Source organism: Chrysochloris asiatica, unplaced genomic scaffold, assembly GCF_000296735.1.
Source record: "Chrysochloris asiatica unplaced genomic scaffold, ChrAsi1.0 scaffold00004, whole genome shotgun sequence".
In the NCBI taxonomy this organism is placed as follows: Eukaryota; Metazoa; Chordata; class Mammalia; order Afrosoricida; family Chrysochloridae; genus Chrysochloris; species Chrysochloris asiatica.
In genome coordinates, this window is record NW_006408522.1 from 33,747,490 (window position 1) to 33,763,030 (window position 15,541).

General features: G+C 39.8%; 2 protein-coding genes across 3 annotated transcripts in view; one reads left to right on the top strand and one right to left on the bottom strand.

Moving 5' to 3' along the window:
• The window catches only part of GANC (glucosidase, alpha; neutral C), a 107,939-nt gene extending 102,893 nt beyond the window's left edge, over positions 1 to 5,046 (bottom strand). Inside the window, exons 1-2 of the mRNA XM_006831890.1 lie at positions 5,021 to 5,046; positions 1,305 to 1,367 (exon numbers count right to left, since the gene is read on the bottom strand). Coding sequence (XP_006831953.1) covers positions 1,305 to 1,367; positions 5,021 to 5,046 — 89 coding nt within the window. The remainder of the gene's footprint in view (positions 1 to 1,304; positions 1,368 to 5,020) is intronic.
• Positions 5,047 to 5,940: 894 nt separating this feature from the next.
• Positions 5,941 to 15,541, top strand: part of TMEM87A (transmembrane protein 87A) — a 55,839-nt gene continuing 46,238 nt past the window's right edge. Inside the window, exons 1-3 of one of the 2 annotated variants that reach the window (XM_006831739.1) lie at positions 5,941 to 6,126; positions 8,007 to 8,067; positions 15,015 to 15,100. In XM_006831739.1, coding sequence (XP_006831802.1) covers positions 5,983 to 6,126; positions 8,007 to 8,067; positions 15,015 to 15,100 — 291 coding nt within the window. In that variant the 5' untranslated portion in view covers positions 5,941 to 5,982. The remainder of the gene's footprint in view (positions 6,127 to 8,006; positions 8,068 to 15,014; positions 15,101 to 15,541) is intronic. The other variant, XM_006831740.1, reaches the window with a different exon arrangement.

Here is a 15,541-nt window from a genome sequence, read left to right on the forward strand (position 1 = left end):
GATCTCTAAATTCAGGTGGGATATATTCAAGGTCATATTTTGGCTCTCGTGGACTTGTTTCCATTTTTTTCATTTTCAGTTTGAATTTGCATATGAGTAATTGATGGTGTGTTTCAGAGTCTGGCCTTGTTTTGACTGATGATATGGAGCTTTTCCATCGTCTCTGTCTGCAGATGTAGTCAATTTGATTTCTATGTATTCCGTCACCTCTTATGCTGTCTATAGAAGGTATTTGAAATGAACAAATCATTGATTCTGCAGAATTTTATCATGCGATCTCCATGATTATTTCTATCACCAAGGCCATATTTTCCAACTACTGATTCTTCCTCTTTGCTCCCAACCTTTGCATTCCGATCATCAGTAATGATCAATACATCTTGATTGCATATTTGATCAATTTTCAGATTAAAGATGTTGGTAGAATTCTTCCATTTCATCCTCACTGGTGTTAGTTGTTGGTGCATAAATTTGAATAATAGTGGTATTAACTGGTCTTCCTATAGGTGCATGGATATTATCCTATCACAGACTCCTCTCGCCTGTCAGTTTGTTGTACTGTGGTAGCTTGTGAGTTGATGTGATTCTAAAAGCTCTGCCACAGGTATTTTAAATACCAGCAGAGTCACTCACGGTGGACAGCTTTCAGATGAGATTCCACACGAACACAGACTAGGAAGAAGGAGTGACAAACTACTTCCGAATATTTAGTCACTGAAAACCTTATGAATCGCAAAGAAACAGTACATCTATACAGCTGTAAAAAGGGAGGACGATGATCTCTATCTACTCATATGTGGAAATATTCAAGGTAAATTATGTAGAAGAAAAAAATGAAGTACACAACAGTATATGTAGAAAGCTACTCAATGTAAAAACTGGAAGATATAAGAATATATATTTATAAAAAGGAACACTAGAAAGATAAATCAGATATGAATAAATCTGGTTATTTTCAGGGACCAGACAGAGCACTGAGTAGATGGGATGGGGTGGAAATAACTTCAATGTATTGTATCTTTTTATATAATTTGATTTTTGAATCATGTAAAAGTATAACCTATTCAAGAACATGAGATTTAAAAACATTTGGCTCTCATATACCTGTTTATTGAAAACTTCAAATAATATAGAAGTACATAAAGGGAGAAGTAAAAGGCCCATTTTTGATGAATGCCTTAATCATTAAATCTCCAAATTTACCCTTTCTTTAGAAAGCCTGTTAGTTCTCAAAAATTTAATAAGCATTAATTTTGAAATATTACTGGAAATGTTTTGATCTAGATAATGTTTTCTTTCCTTACCTGTAGAAAGCAATCTTACTGCAGTCTTTGAAAACGTTTTCATCCACAGCCTCATCTTCAACACTAAATAAAAAGATATTTTGAGAAACTTATTTTACTATTTTTGTACTTTCTTTTAGTATGAACATGGAAAATATATCTTTGGAGCCTGTTCTGCAATGCAAAATTGTGTAGCGGCTGTGACATAACATGATATTACGCATGTTGCAGAGTAGTAGTAGCCTTTGTAAATTATCCAAGGCAAACAACAAAATACCAAATTCTGAGACTACTCTGAAAGCAATAGAAAAAGAGCACTGTCTCTATCTTATGAATTTGGTTCAAAAAATTACAACCTATAAAGTGTCTTAGTGAAAAAATTACAAGTTTGTTTAAAATTATAAAACCAAGTTTATGATGACAAAAGAACATTTTGCAAAACCAGGAAACAGAGTGAAGAAGCTTTTGACAAAATACTCCAAGGAGTTACAGGGTTTCCCTCAAACCCAAACCAAACCTACTCCCATTAAGTCAATTCTGACTCAGCAAACCTACAGGACAGGCCAGAACTGCCCCACAGGGGTTCCAAGGCTGTGAAGTGTTCATGGAAGCAGACTGACAGCTTTCTCTCACTGAGGGGTTGGTGGGTTTGAACCACATACCTTTCGGTTAACAGCTGAGCACCACCAGGGCTCCGGTTAGAGCCTTGTTGTTGTGTTAAGTGCTATCCAGTCAGTTCCGACTCATAGTGACTGTATAGGGTTTCTGAGGAGCAGCTGTTGAATTTGAACCGATGACATTGCGGTTCAAACGGACCTTGCAGTCTAGTGCTTATCTTAGCAAAAACTGCAAGTACAGCTGGAGTGCATTCATGAAGTTGGTAGCATATTGACCATAGTAAGTCTTAAGGGAGGTTAGGTCCCCCTTAGGTTTAGTCTGAACAAGGTATAGAAAAGTATAAAAGTATGGTAAAGGGGGTCAGAAAAAAACAAAAACAAAAAACCCCAGTATTTTTAGGGGGGAAAGTAAAGGAAGTATTTTCTGAGAATTGGCCAACCACAAGAGTTCCGTGTTTCCTGGCACCTATAACTTAGTTTCTGATCTATAGCAAAAGGGAGCTTGTTTCTCAGAGGGGAGCATTAATGGAATTCGATCTGTATTATATTGATGGACTCTGCTAAAGTATGACTATAAACTTCGTTGAAAAAAACAAACACAAGTGAAAGGGCTAATTCGTATGCTTAAGGGCAGAAAAGGTTTTGATACAGAAAAACTGTCTCTATTTAACATTAGTTTGTTCTAAGTACATCTCTCTGAAACTTAACTTCATCTTTTCTTTTCAACATCTGTGTGAGTAAAGTAAGCAAAATTGCATTTTTCTGTAGAGCTGCTCATCTGTAGGTGAAATTTTTACAGAAATGATAGATAGCAGGGAACATTTTTTACAGAAATGATAGCTAGCAGTCCACGTATGACAGAAAAAGTACAGAACTGAGTGAATCAATTAGGACACAGGGATTTGGACTAAAGCTTAGCCAGAAGTTTGAGTTCTATCAAATGTCTTACTTTTGAAATGCACTTTCTCAAAGTCAAAAAATTTTACTTTTTTTGAAGTAAAAATTGAAGTAGCAACATCCTAACAGTTGCAACAAAAATTCACAATCCATTCCCGCTTCCCAGCCCAGTTACTTGCTAAAATCTTTATTTTGAGGATAGTCTTTTACTGAGTTCTGGCCTTGAACGGTGATATAAAGAACTATGTTTAAGCTCTCTGTAAGGGCAAGACCAACAATTACGATAATCAGAACCCCCAAACCCACTGCCATTGAGCCGACAGGACCGAGGAGGACTACTCCGAAGGGTTTCGGAGACTGTAAACCCTTAATGGAAGCAGACGACCTCATCTTCTTCCTGAAGAGCGGCCGGTGGGTTCTGAACCAACAACCTTTTGGTTAGCAGTCCCATGTTTTACCCACTGCCCCATTAGGGCACCTTAACAATTACAGTGGTGGTGGTGGTTTTTATGCGCTTTGGAGTCAGTTCTGACTCATAGTGACTCTGTATAAGGTTTCCTAGGCTATAATTCTGTAAGGGAGCAGCAATCCTCATCTTTCTCTAGCAGATCTGTTCGTAGTTTCAAACTGCTTTGTGGTTAGCAGCTCAACTCCTAACCCACTATGCAACCAGAACTCCTGAACAATCACAACACAAGTCTACACATGCTATATAATTTTCCCCCCTTTTATTGTGTGTTCTTTTTCTTATTCTTTTACATTAAGGGTCCTATGCAGTATTTCTCCTTTTGTGAAGGAGCTCTGGTAGCGTAGTGGTTACGAATCGGGCTGCGAACCTTAAGGTCAGCGGTTCGAAACTACCAGCCGCTCCGCGGGAGAAAGATGAGGCTTTCTACTCCCATAAAGATTTACACCCTCGGAAACCCTGTACAGGGTCGCTATGGGTCGGACCCGACTCGATGGCACTTAACAACAACAACAACATAAGAGAGGTATGTGCAAGTTGCAAGGATTATAGACTCAGATGTAGAAGGAAAATCTTGTGCTTTTTTTTAAGCGAATGCACACAGCAAGATTTCTTAAAAACAAGATTCTAAAAAAACAGCTTCTGGAATAAAATGTAAGATGTATGTGTATTGCTACTTGAGTTTATGTATTTAAATTAGCCTTCATCTCATTTAACTACGCCAGACTTAAAGGGAAAAAAATGGCTTTCATAGAGATGTAGCTGAATACAAAAGAACCTAGTATGTCTACGACTATGTAGCAAGCTATGCTTGAACCCAAATTTCAAAATCTTACTAAAGCAAGACATAATACACTTGGCTACATTAAAACACTGTCCACTATGAGAATAATCAAGACCTTCATTGGACTCAGTCAATCACTTTTAATCCAGTGTGTAAAAGTTAAAGAAACGTGTGGTTTCCTGTTTCTAGGTTTGAAGAATGTCCTCCAGAAAGATACAGGAAACGATGAGTGTTTTTTAATCCCGAAAACAAGCTTGAAATTACTGTGTTAAGAGTTCTGATCACAGTTCTCCTGGTGGTGGTGGCTGTATGTCATGTAGTCACTTCCGACTCAGAGCCAGCCCTGTACTGGGTTTCTGAGGCTGGAAATCTTTACTGGAGCAGAAAGCCTCATCTTTCTCCCACAGAGTGACTGGTGGATTAACACGCAATCCGCTATATTACCAGGTCTCCTTCACAATTCTCCTGCTACATTACTTAAACATTGTGAAAGTGTTTTTTGAAGGGTGTGGTGCTGTGGGTTAATGTGCTGTACTGCAAAGTCGGTTTGAACCACACCAGTGGCTCCTGGGAAACCCTATACAGCATCGCTATGGATCGGAACCGACTTGATGGCACTTGACAACAACAACAACAACAACAATTTGTTAATACTGAGCTCTGGTGCAGCGTTGTAGTATAAGTACTGCATTGCTAAGCGCAAAGTTGGCAGTTCAAATGCACCAGCGGCTCTTGGAAACCCTAAACATAGGGTCGCTATGATTCACAACCAACTCGTTGGCACACATTATTCATTAATAATCAACTAACTCTGGGGAATTGAGAGAATAAACGAAAAAGATTTAAGTAGGCAAATAAATGCAGAGAAGCGGAATCAGTAAAACCTTCAAAGCCAGAAGGTTGCTTTCAGGTACTATATTACCTGCCTCCGTAGGCTCTGAAGCCAGTCCCTGTTGGAGCACTGGGCCTTTACCTGACTTCTTCCTTAGCTGCTTCCATGGCTCCCAGTAGCTCCGGGAAATGGCTCTCTCTTCTTTGGCCAAAGAGATTTCCTTTAAGCGCCAACTGGTCTTCTTTCTAATTTACAACCAATACTTCATCACCGGTGAGGCTCTAGATACGGATCTCCCTCCAGGTCCTTAAGGAGACGAATCTTGCCTCTTACTTCTGAGGCAATTTTTAAAGTGATGTTGACAACTGCTGAGGAAACGTGCTTTGGTTGCGGTATCTCAGCACCGAAACTGCCTTTGCAGTGGAGGGGGCGTGAATTCACTGAGCCCTAGTGAATAACCAGGAGTCGCGGAAAGCACTAAACAGCCTCCTAGACTGGGAGGTTTATGTACGTGGTGGCTTCCAGTGGGAAGTGTCAGATGGCCGTTGTTCTCTGGCCAAACGGTTCTGCAGCTTCATACTTTTCAGGGGTTAGAAGGAGCCTTTAAAGACCATCTTTAAAGACCACCCAGTGCTTTCACTCTGTCAAATTTCAGCCTTTGCTTAAACTCATCAACTTTCCCAAACTCATTTCCAGATGCCAATCAGGCAGAAAGACTAACTTTTCCCAGACCCCTGGCCCACGTGTCTGATTTGGAAGGAACGACGAGCTAGGGAGAGCAAAATGAGCAGAGTGGTTAACTCTGCACCGAGAGCCTGTCCAATTCCCAAACCGTTTGAGGTCTGGGAGAAAGATGAGGGCCGAGGCCAAGGAAGCTGAAAGTCCTCACTGTCCCAGGAGACCTCCAAGGTTACGGCGGGACGACGTAGTCTCACACGAAACGATGACAACGCCCGAAGGAGGGACCATTGGATCACCAAACAAACAAGCCCCGTGAGGTTTTGAGAGCCCGGATGATCCCGCCCCCATAGCAGAACCGGAAGTGGGCGGTACAGACCGGAAGAAGGTGAAATGCTTTCGGCAGACACTCTTGGGTTGTGAAGATGGCGGCGGCTGCGTGGCTTCAGGTGTTGCCCGTCATTCTTCTTTTAATGGGGGCTCAGCCGTCTCCATTGTCATCTTTCGGTGTAGGTCCGGCATCGGTAGCTGCTGCGGACAGATCAAAGTGGCACATTCCAATACCTTCGGTGAGTGTTCATTTCAATTGTGTATGAGCCCTGAGGACTAAGGGGTGGGGCTACGGTGGCCCAAAGGGTCCAGGAAGGTTTGCAAAAGTCCGCTTTCCAAAACGATGAAGTGTCTTTCGCTAGCCAAAAGAGTCCCCACCTCCCTGAAGCGGAAAGTAACACGCTTCTTTGGGTAGAATAGCCGGAATGTCAGGGTCTCTTCAGGACCGAGAACGAGTCGTGGGTCAATTTCTTGTCGAAAAGGAAGAGAACTGTTACTGTGAATTTGTCAACTTGGTGTGTAGTCGGAGTGTGGTCTCCTTTTAGCTAAAGTTTCACAGAATCCAGTGACTGGATTGGGGGAGACGCATCATCTTCTTTTCTGTTTGCTTGGTTGTTTTTCCTCTGCACTTTTTAAATTTCTTTGCAGGAAGTTGTTTGAGTTCATTTGCATTTTGTAATTGTTATTCTAAGCTTCCTCGTGTAATTCCTTTGCATGTATTTTAACATGGGAATGGGTACAATAGAAGAAATAACATTCTAAAGTTTAATGTGACATGGCTAGTCTTTCTTTTGGACAATTTACTAGCTAGATTAAGTTTCTCTGCCCCCCCTCTTGCCCTTTAAAACTTTTTTGGAATAAACCCAGTGAGCTGACAAGAAGAACCAGTTGCATGCAGGAAATGCTGAAAAGCATTAGTCCTGTAAAAACATGTGGAATCCTGGTGTGGTGCTATAAGGATCAGCACTGGGCTGCTAACCTAACCGCAAGGTTGGTCGTTCAAACCCATCAACTGCTCCTTGGAAACCCTGTGCAAGATCGCTGTTAAATCAACAATGTTGTTGTTGTTCTGTGCTGTGGAGTCGGTTCAAACTCATAGCGACCCTGCACAGGGTTTCCAAGGCTGTCGATCTTTATGGGAGCAGAAAGCCTCATCTTTCGCCCGCGGGAACAGCTGGTAGTTTCAAACTGATGACTCTGAGGTTAGCAGCCTGATTGAATCAACAATGTTGTCAGGTGCCATCGAGTCGGAACCGACTCATAGCGACCCCACGCACAGCAGAACGGAACAATGTCCGATCCTGGGCCAACCTCTCTACTGCCGCCACACTAGCTAGATGCCATCAATGATGCCACCTGGCTGATCCATCTCGTTGGGGGTCTTCCTCTTTTTCTCTGATCCTCCACCTTACCCAGCATGACATCCTTCTCCAGTGACTGTTCTCTCCCAACATAAAAACTTGTTGGCCTTTTTGTTTCGTTTTGCACTACTCACTGGTTGAAATAAATACTGAACTCTTATTTGGACTATCATATGGTGAGCTTTGTAGGTCTTGCTCATTTGGTGATGATCATCAGGTTTTCAATTTTAGACTTTTACCTTTTGTTATTAAAATAAGTCATTTAGATTTAAAAATACACTCTGGTTTTCACTCACTCTTGTTTAGTGCCTTTGAGTCAACTCAGCAAACCTGTGTAGGGTTTCTGAGGAGCAGCTGGTGGAGTTTGTGGTTCGTAGTCCCTTGCTTATCCTACAGTGCCACACCAGAAGTCCATTTCTCTCATAGAATATGTAATTTGAAAGTGATTGGTTATTCTAGGCAGTGGTTAGTGGGTAAAAGGAATAAACTGTTTAAGGGATACCTCTCCTCCCTCACACACATATAGCAGCCTCTCTTCTACAGTCCTTACCTGAAGTGAAGAATCATGTCTCTTGGCCATGAAGCAAAGTCCTGCTGATTAGATATGGTTGAATTTTACTAAAAGGAGAGATACTGATGTCTTTTTTTAAGAAGACAAATTTGAATGTTTTATAAATTTACGCTATAATACTAGTTATATTCTGCTTTGGTGGTTAATGGTGTGATGCTGATTATCTTTCTTTGCTTTATCTCTGCAGGGGAAAAATTATTTTAGTTTTGGCAAGATCCTCTTCGGAAATACCACTATCTTCCTGAAATGTGAGCTTTTGAATTCCATGAAGTTGTTTGTTGAAGTTATTGAGTGATCTTTAAACTTTTAAATAACTTATTTTCTGCTTCTAATGAACTATTGTCAACATTGTTTTTTACATTAAAACATTTTAGAATAAAATTTAATTGTGAAACATGTCACAAAATATTTCAACTACTTTTATGTAAATTGATGACATTAATTACATTCACCATATTGTTCAGCAGTTATCACTACCCATTTCCAAATTGTTTTATCATCCTTAACAAAACCTCTGTATCACTTAAGCAATAATTGTTGTTGTTGTTAAGTGCCGTTGAGTTGGTTCTGACCCATAGCGACCCTGAACAGGGTTTCCGAGGCTGTAAATCTCTGTGGGAGCAGAAAGCCTCATCTTTCTCCTGCAGAACAGCTGGTAGTTTTGAACTGCTGACCTTGCAGTTCACAGCCCGATTTGTAACCACTACGGTACCAGACCAAAGCAATAATTGTTGTTGTTGCTAAGTGTCGTCAAGTCGATTCTGACCCATAGCGACCCTGTATAGGGTTTCCGAGGAGCAGCTGGTGAGTTTGAACTGCTGACCTTGCAGTTCAAAAGACTTTGCAGTCTGGCTCATTAACCCAGAGCACCACACCAGACTCCAAGCAATAATTGTTGTTGTTGTTAAGTGCTGTCGAGTCGGTTCTGACCCATAGCGACCCTGTACAGGGTTTCCGAGGGTGTAAATCTTTATGGGAATAGAAAGCCTCATCTTACTCCTATGGAGCAGCTGGTAGTTTTGAACTGCTGACCTTAAGGTTCGCAGCCCGATTCTTAACCGCTAAGCTACCAGAGCTCCTTAAGCAATAATTAGCCCTCCCATTATTTCCTATTGCTACCCATAGCAAAACCAAAACCAAACCCATTGCCGTCAGTTAATTTCAGCTTTTAGTGATCCTATATATAAGACAGACTACAACTGCTCCATAGGATTTTCAAGGTTGTAAATTGTTACTGAAGCAGACTGCCGTATCTTTCTCCCCGTTCAGCTGATGGGTTCAAACCACCCAACCTGTTTGTTAGTAACCAAAGACTTTAACCACTGAACCACTAAGGTTCACATCAAGTAGCCACTTTATCCATATCAAGTAGCCACTCATGAACTTTAATCTCTGTTACATTTCCCTATTCTGAATATTTCATATGAGTGGAAATATCCTTTGGATATATCAGTACTTCAGTTCTCTTTTTAACTGAATTTTCATTGTGTGTGGTGGTGGTGTTAAGTATAGGGTTTCTGAGGAGCAGCTGGTGAGCTTGAACCGCCGGTCTTGTGGTTCAGACTGACCTTGCAGTCTAGTGCATTAACCTGTATGTAATGCCACACCAGTCAGTACTCCTCATTGTGTGTTTATGTGTGTGTATAGTATCTATATGTATTTATCTATCCAGGTATAGTTACAGATTGTTGTGTGCTATTGAGTTGGTTATGACTCATAGTGACCCTGTATAGGATTTCTAGAGTGACTGGTAGGTTTGAACTGCTGACCTTGTGGCTAGTGTGGTTAGCAGTTCAGTGCTTATCCTACAGTGCTACACCAGGGCCCTATATTATTATTGTTGTTAAGTACTGTTGAGTTGGTTCCAACTCACAGCAACCCTGTATAGAGTATCCAAGGAGCAGCTGGTGGGTTTGAACCGCCAATCTTGTGATTTGTAGTCCAGTGCTACTGCTGTGCTGCAGTACCACACCAGAAGTCCAGTACCCTATATACAGGTATATACACGTGTGTGTGTGTGTTGTTAGTGCTGTTGAGTCAGTTCCGACTCATAGCGATCCTATAGAGGGTTTCCAAAGAGAAGCTGGCGGGTTTGAACCGCCAACTCTGAGGTTAGCAGTCTAGTGATTATCATTCAATGCTATACCAGGACACTCTCTCTATATATGTACACTCATGCGCACATACACAGAGTCTGTGGGTTAAAAATGATGGATTTTTGTACAACCTGTAGTTACAAGTTAACCTTATATTAAAAATTTGAAATCTGAACAATGGTTTGTAATAACAAATAGGTGCTATTTTGTGAGTTACGTCAAAATGTTATTATTGTTACTGTATCATTTGCTTGGCAGAGCTTCAGCTAAAAAGGAAGACTCAACAAGATGGATTGACACAGTGGCTGTAACAATTGGCTCAAACAGCAACAATTGTGAGGATGGTGCAGGGCCAGGCAGGGTTTTGGTCTGTTGTACATAGAATTGCTATGAGTTGGAACCAGCTTGATGGCACTTAACAATAGTTGTGTTATTATGTTACAGATGTTTTAATATATCTGGAAGTGTGTCTTCAATTTTTTTTATTTTTTATGGATAGAAATGTACACTATACATTGTATTTGTATACAAATAATGGAATGTTACACAGTATCTGTAAACTAAGGAGCTCTGGTAGTATAGTGATTACTTACTAGTCGGGCTGCTAATCTCACTCACGGTCAGCAGTTTGAAACTCCCAGCGGTTCTGTGGGAGAAAGGTGAGGCTTTCTGCTCGTGTAAAGATTTACAGCCACGAAAACCCTATACAGGGTTGCTATGTTGAGTCTGAACCGACTCCACAGCACATAACCACCAACTACTGCCACGCAGTCCCTGAAACATTAGTTTCCTATAATGGCAAGCTCTACTTCTTATAGAAGTGTACAATATTTACTTGGGCACTTTTTGATATATTAAAAAATAATGTTACGAAGACATTTGACTAACTGATAGATTAGATTTGAATTTACATATAAATTTGGCTAATGACAGACTCATTCATAATCCAGGGATTGCTTGTGCTACATTATATTTATTTTATTCACCTGTTAATTAACAGGAGCTATGTAAGTATCTGTTGGCGTTTCTAGTTTCAGTTCTTTTGGCCTTATGCCTAGGAGTAGAGTTACTGGGTCTTTAAGTTTTTGAGGTACCGCCAAATTGTTTTTCCATAATGCCTGTACCATTTTACAATTCCACTAGTAGTGGATGAGAATTCCAGTTTCTTCATGTCCTCTCCAACACTATTTTCCTTTTTTCTTATAATAGCCATCAATGGTGGTTGTGTAGCACCAGACTGGTAACTGCAAACTCGGCAGTTGAGATCCAGCGGCTGCTCTCAGAACCCTGTACAGGGCTAGTATGAATTGGAAACTACTTGATGGCACACAGCAGTGAAGTGATATTTCATTGTGATTGAAATTTGCATTTCCTTAGTGATTTATGACAGTGAACATTCTTTCATGCACATTTTGTTTTTTTGTATATCTTCTATGGTGAAATGTCTATTCAAATCTTTTGCTGATTTAAAATTTTGATGAAATTCTGTTTGTTTTGTCTTTTATTGCTTGGGATTTTGGTGTCTTATCCATGAATCCATTGTCAAAAACAGGGTCTTGAATCTTTGCACCCATGTTTTTTTGTTACCTAAGAGTTTTATGGTTCTAATTCTTACAGTTAGGTCTTTGATCTATTTTGGGTTAATTTGCATAGATGGTGTGAATCTAACTTCCTTCTTTTGCATGTGGAGATCCAATTTTCTGAACACCATTAATGGAAGAGATTATTTTTCCCCATTGAATGGTTTTAGCATCCTTGTCGATTATTTCTGGACTCTGAATTCTACTTCATTGGGCAGTGGATCTATTGTTGTACCAGTATCAGACTGTTTTGATTATTGTAGCTATAGATAGTATATTTTAAAATTTCAAAGTCTGAGTCTTCCTACTTTATTCTTCTGTTTCAATATTGCTTTGGATATTTGAAATCTCTTACAATTCCAAATAAATTTGAGGATTGTCTTTTTGATTTCCACAAAGAAGACTTTTGGAATTTTGATAGGAATTGTGTTGAATCATATGCTTCATTTTGAATAGTACTGGCATTTTAACAATATTAAGTCTTCTATGAGTTCAGAGGAGTCCTGGTGTGGCACTGTAGATGCACTGGACCGCAAGATTGGTTTGAGCTGCAAGGTTGACAGTTCAAAGTCACTTGGAAACCCTAGATAGGGTTGCTGTGAGTTGGAACTAACTCGATGGCACTTAACAACAATGAGCTCAGAATGCCTTTCCATTTATTTAAGTCTTAAATTTTAGTTCTTCAAACTTACCAGTTGCTCCTTGGAAGCCCTAGTATAGGGTCGCTAAGGAGCTCTGGTAGTGCAGTGGTTACAAGTCAGATTGCAAACCTCAAGGTCAGCAGTTCGAAACTACTGGTGGTTCCGTGGGAGAAAGGTGAGGCTTTCTGCTCCCGTAAAGATTTACAGCCTCGGAAACCCTGTGCAGGGTCACTGCTATGAGTGCGAACCGACTCCACAGCATAGAACAACAACAATAGTCTAGCACAATCTAGAAATGCTTTAGCACCTGTAATTATAACTAAGTTCCTTTCACTGAATAGTCTATAGAATACTTCTTGTACTTCATTTTCTTTGCTTGTTTTTCTGGTGTTTGCTACATGTAGTTAGATACTTAGTCACATCTCAGTTGAATTACGTTTAAGTTTGTGAATTGATTTTGTGTATGGTTTTTAAATTGTTCTTAGTTATTGAGATACCACCAATTTTGTCTTCATGTCAAATGTTTGCTGGAACATAAGACTTAAGTTTGTCAAGCCATTCAGTAAGTCTTTTATTTACAAAAGGAGTACTTTGCACCACCTGGATCATTTGAAGAGGAAGCTCAAATATATTATCAGGAAATTGGGATTATATGGAACAAAACCAGTCTGTCCAGTGGAAAAACCACTGTGTTTGCATCTAAATTATCCCATTGTTTCTTAAAGAAAAGCTTTCTTGAGTTATTAGGTGCCATCTAGTTTGTACTGACTCATAGTGACTCTGTACAAAACAGAATGAAACACTGCTGGGTTCTGCGTCATCCTAACAACAGTTACATTTGAGCCTACTGCTACCTTTATCTTAGAGACTCTATTTCAGAGAATAAATGATCATGGGCATTCTATTGAATGATTAGGGATAAAAATCTGGATCATCCATGTGTGCTGCTCTGCTTACCTCTCTCCATAAAGTGCAAAGTTGCAAGTCATGGTTGGTTGACCTTGTTCTTTAATTATTTATAAATAATCATTGAATATCATACTGTTTAGACTACAGGAAAGTGATCTAAAAGGTCCCTCCTTTCACTTCATTGTTTTTGGAGGATTTGAGGTGCCTTAAACTTTGGTCTTTCTCTTTATTTGTATACTATATGTTAGAGTTTTTTGGGCATTTTTTATTTTCACTGAATAAACCAAAAAACAGTTGCTATAACTGTTCCAGAACAGAACTGCTCCATAAAGTTTTCTTGGCTGTCATCTTTATGGAATCAGATCACCAGACTTTTCTTACATGGCACTGGCTGAGTGGATTCAAACCATCAACCTCACCCTAGGTGTTGAACACAAACCATTTTCACTGCCCAGGGATCTTTGCTTTTAATAAAACCCAAGAACCAAAGTCACTGCCATCGAGTCTAAACCGACTGATAGTGACCCTGTGGCTAAAGTAGAACTGCTCCTTGGGTTTCTGAGACTAAATCTTTACAGGCACAGTCAGCTTCATGCTTGATGGCTTTGAGATTAGCAACCCCAACTATGTCATTTACCCACTATGGTATTATGCTATGTCACAAAGTCTCCTTTCCTGTTAACTCTACTGTCACAGTTAATTCTGACTCATAGTGACCCTATATAAAGTCTCCCAAGACTGGAAATTTTGTAGGGACAGATAACTTCTTCATCTTTCTCCCTTGGAGCTGCTGGTGGGTTTGTATCGCCAACCTTGTGTTAGCAGCCTGATGCTTAACCCACAGCACCACTAGGGAGCCTTTTCTTTTGACTAAGCAAGGCCAATCTCATTGTCTTTTAAAACTCCTATTCAAAGTAACAAATATTTTTTAACAGAATTAGTAATACTTTTGAAGCTGTTTCCTCACAGACTTCCTGTTTAGGGTACATTTTCTTACTGGCTTTAAATTACTCAGTCTTGTGGCGCTGTAGGATAAGCACTGGACTGTGAGCCAAAAGGTTGGTGGTGCAAACCCACAAACTGCTCCTCCGAAACCCTACACAAGGTCACTAGGAGTCGGAATTGACTCAGCAACACTGTTCCGATAGATTATAGCAAGATTGCAATATGTATTGTTCCTATAGAACCTGTTCAACAGGTGAGGTTTTTATGTATTTTAAGAGTTTTGTAAATATGTGCTAGCTTGGAAACCCTATACAGAGTTGCTATGAGTTGGAATTGACTTGAAAGCACTTACAACAACAGTTTGTTAGTTTTTGGAAACAATTTAAAATAAAAAGTGAGCTTATAATCAGGCATATGGCTTGTTAAAGAACAGAAAGGAGGATCCTATATATAGTCATTATTTTTTGTCACATTTACATAAAGTGGGCAGTCTCCAGTGTACATTTTCTTAGGTAGGTGGAAGCAGGGAGAGGCACCGTAGGTTAAGTAAGCACTGGACTGTGAACAAGGTTGATGTTCAGACACACCAGCCGCTCCTTGGAAACCCTATTCAGCAGGGTTGGGGAACCTTTTTTTCTGCCAAAATTTATGACATCATCTGCTGGCCATACAAAATTATCAACTTAAAAATTAGCTTGCTATATTTGGTCAAAGAAACTCTGGTATAGCTTAGTGGTTACGAGTCAGGCTGCTAACCTCAAGGTCAGCAGTCGAAACTACCAGCTGTTCTGCATAAGGAAGATGAGGCTTTCTGCTCATGTAAAGACTTATAACCTTGGAAACCCTATGCAGGGTTGGAACCAACTTCGCAGCTTACCACCACCACCGCCACCTTACGTTTGGGCAGGGAATGGTCTCTGAGTGTCTCAAATTGGGTTAGGAAATAAATGGGATATGGGCTGTTTAGGAAAAGTGCTTTTGTTAGTGAATCATCTTTTATTTGCAAGCATTTCTTCTCTTATAGTTGATGGAGAACCTTGTGATCTGTCTTTGAATGTAACGTGGTTTCTGAAAAGTGCTGACTGTTACAATGAAATCTTCATCTTAAAGGTAAATGGTCATAGAATTAGAAACTTTTCTCCAACATTAGAAATCATCTGGCTGTAACCTCTTGAATTTTATTTAGAGAAAAGTGTCACATAGTTCTAGAGCAGCAGAGGTAGAATTAGAATCCAAGCCTCCCAGCAGTTCTTATTCTTAAACTTTTTGATAACAAGACCTTTAAAGATTTTTAGAAATTGTTGCAGTCTCTTGTTTGTGTGAGTTACTGAATTAGAAATTAAAGCAGAAAGTGCAGAATATTTAAAAAGACCTACCCAGATAGTATCATAATAAATAATTTTGACTGTTTTACCAAGAATGTCCTTAAGTTAAACTAGAATTTGTTTTTTTTTTTTTTAACCTCAAGTTTGTGACTGAATAATACAGTGATTACAGTTTGGTGTTACATTGATAGGGAGCAGCAATTTTACTCACGATTGCTTTTGTACT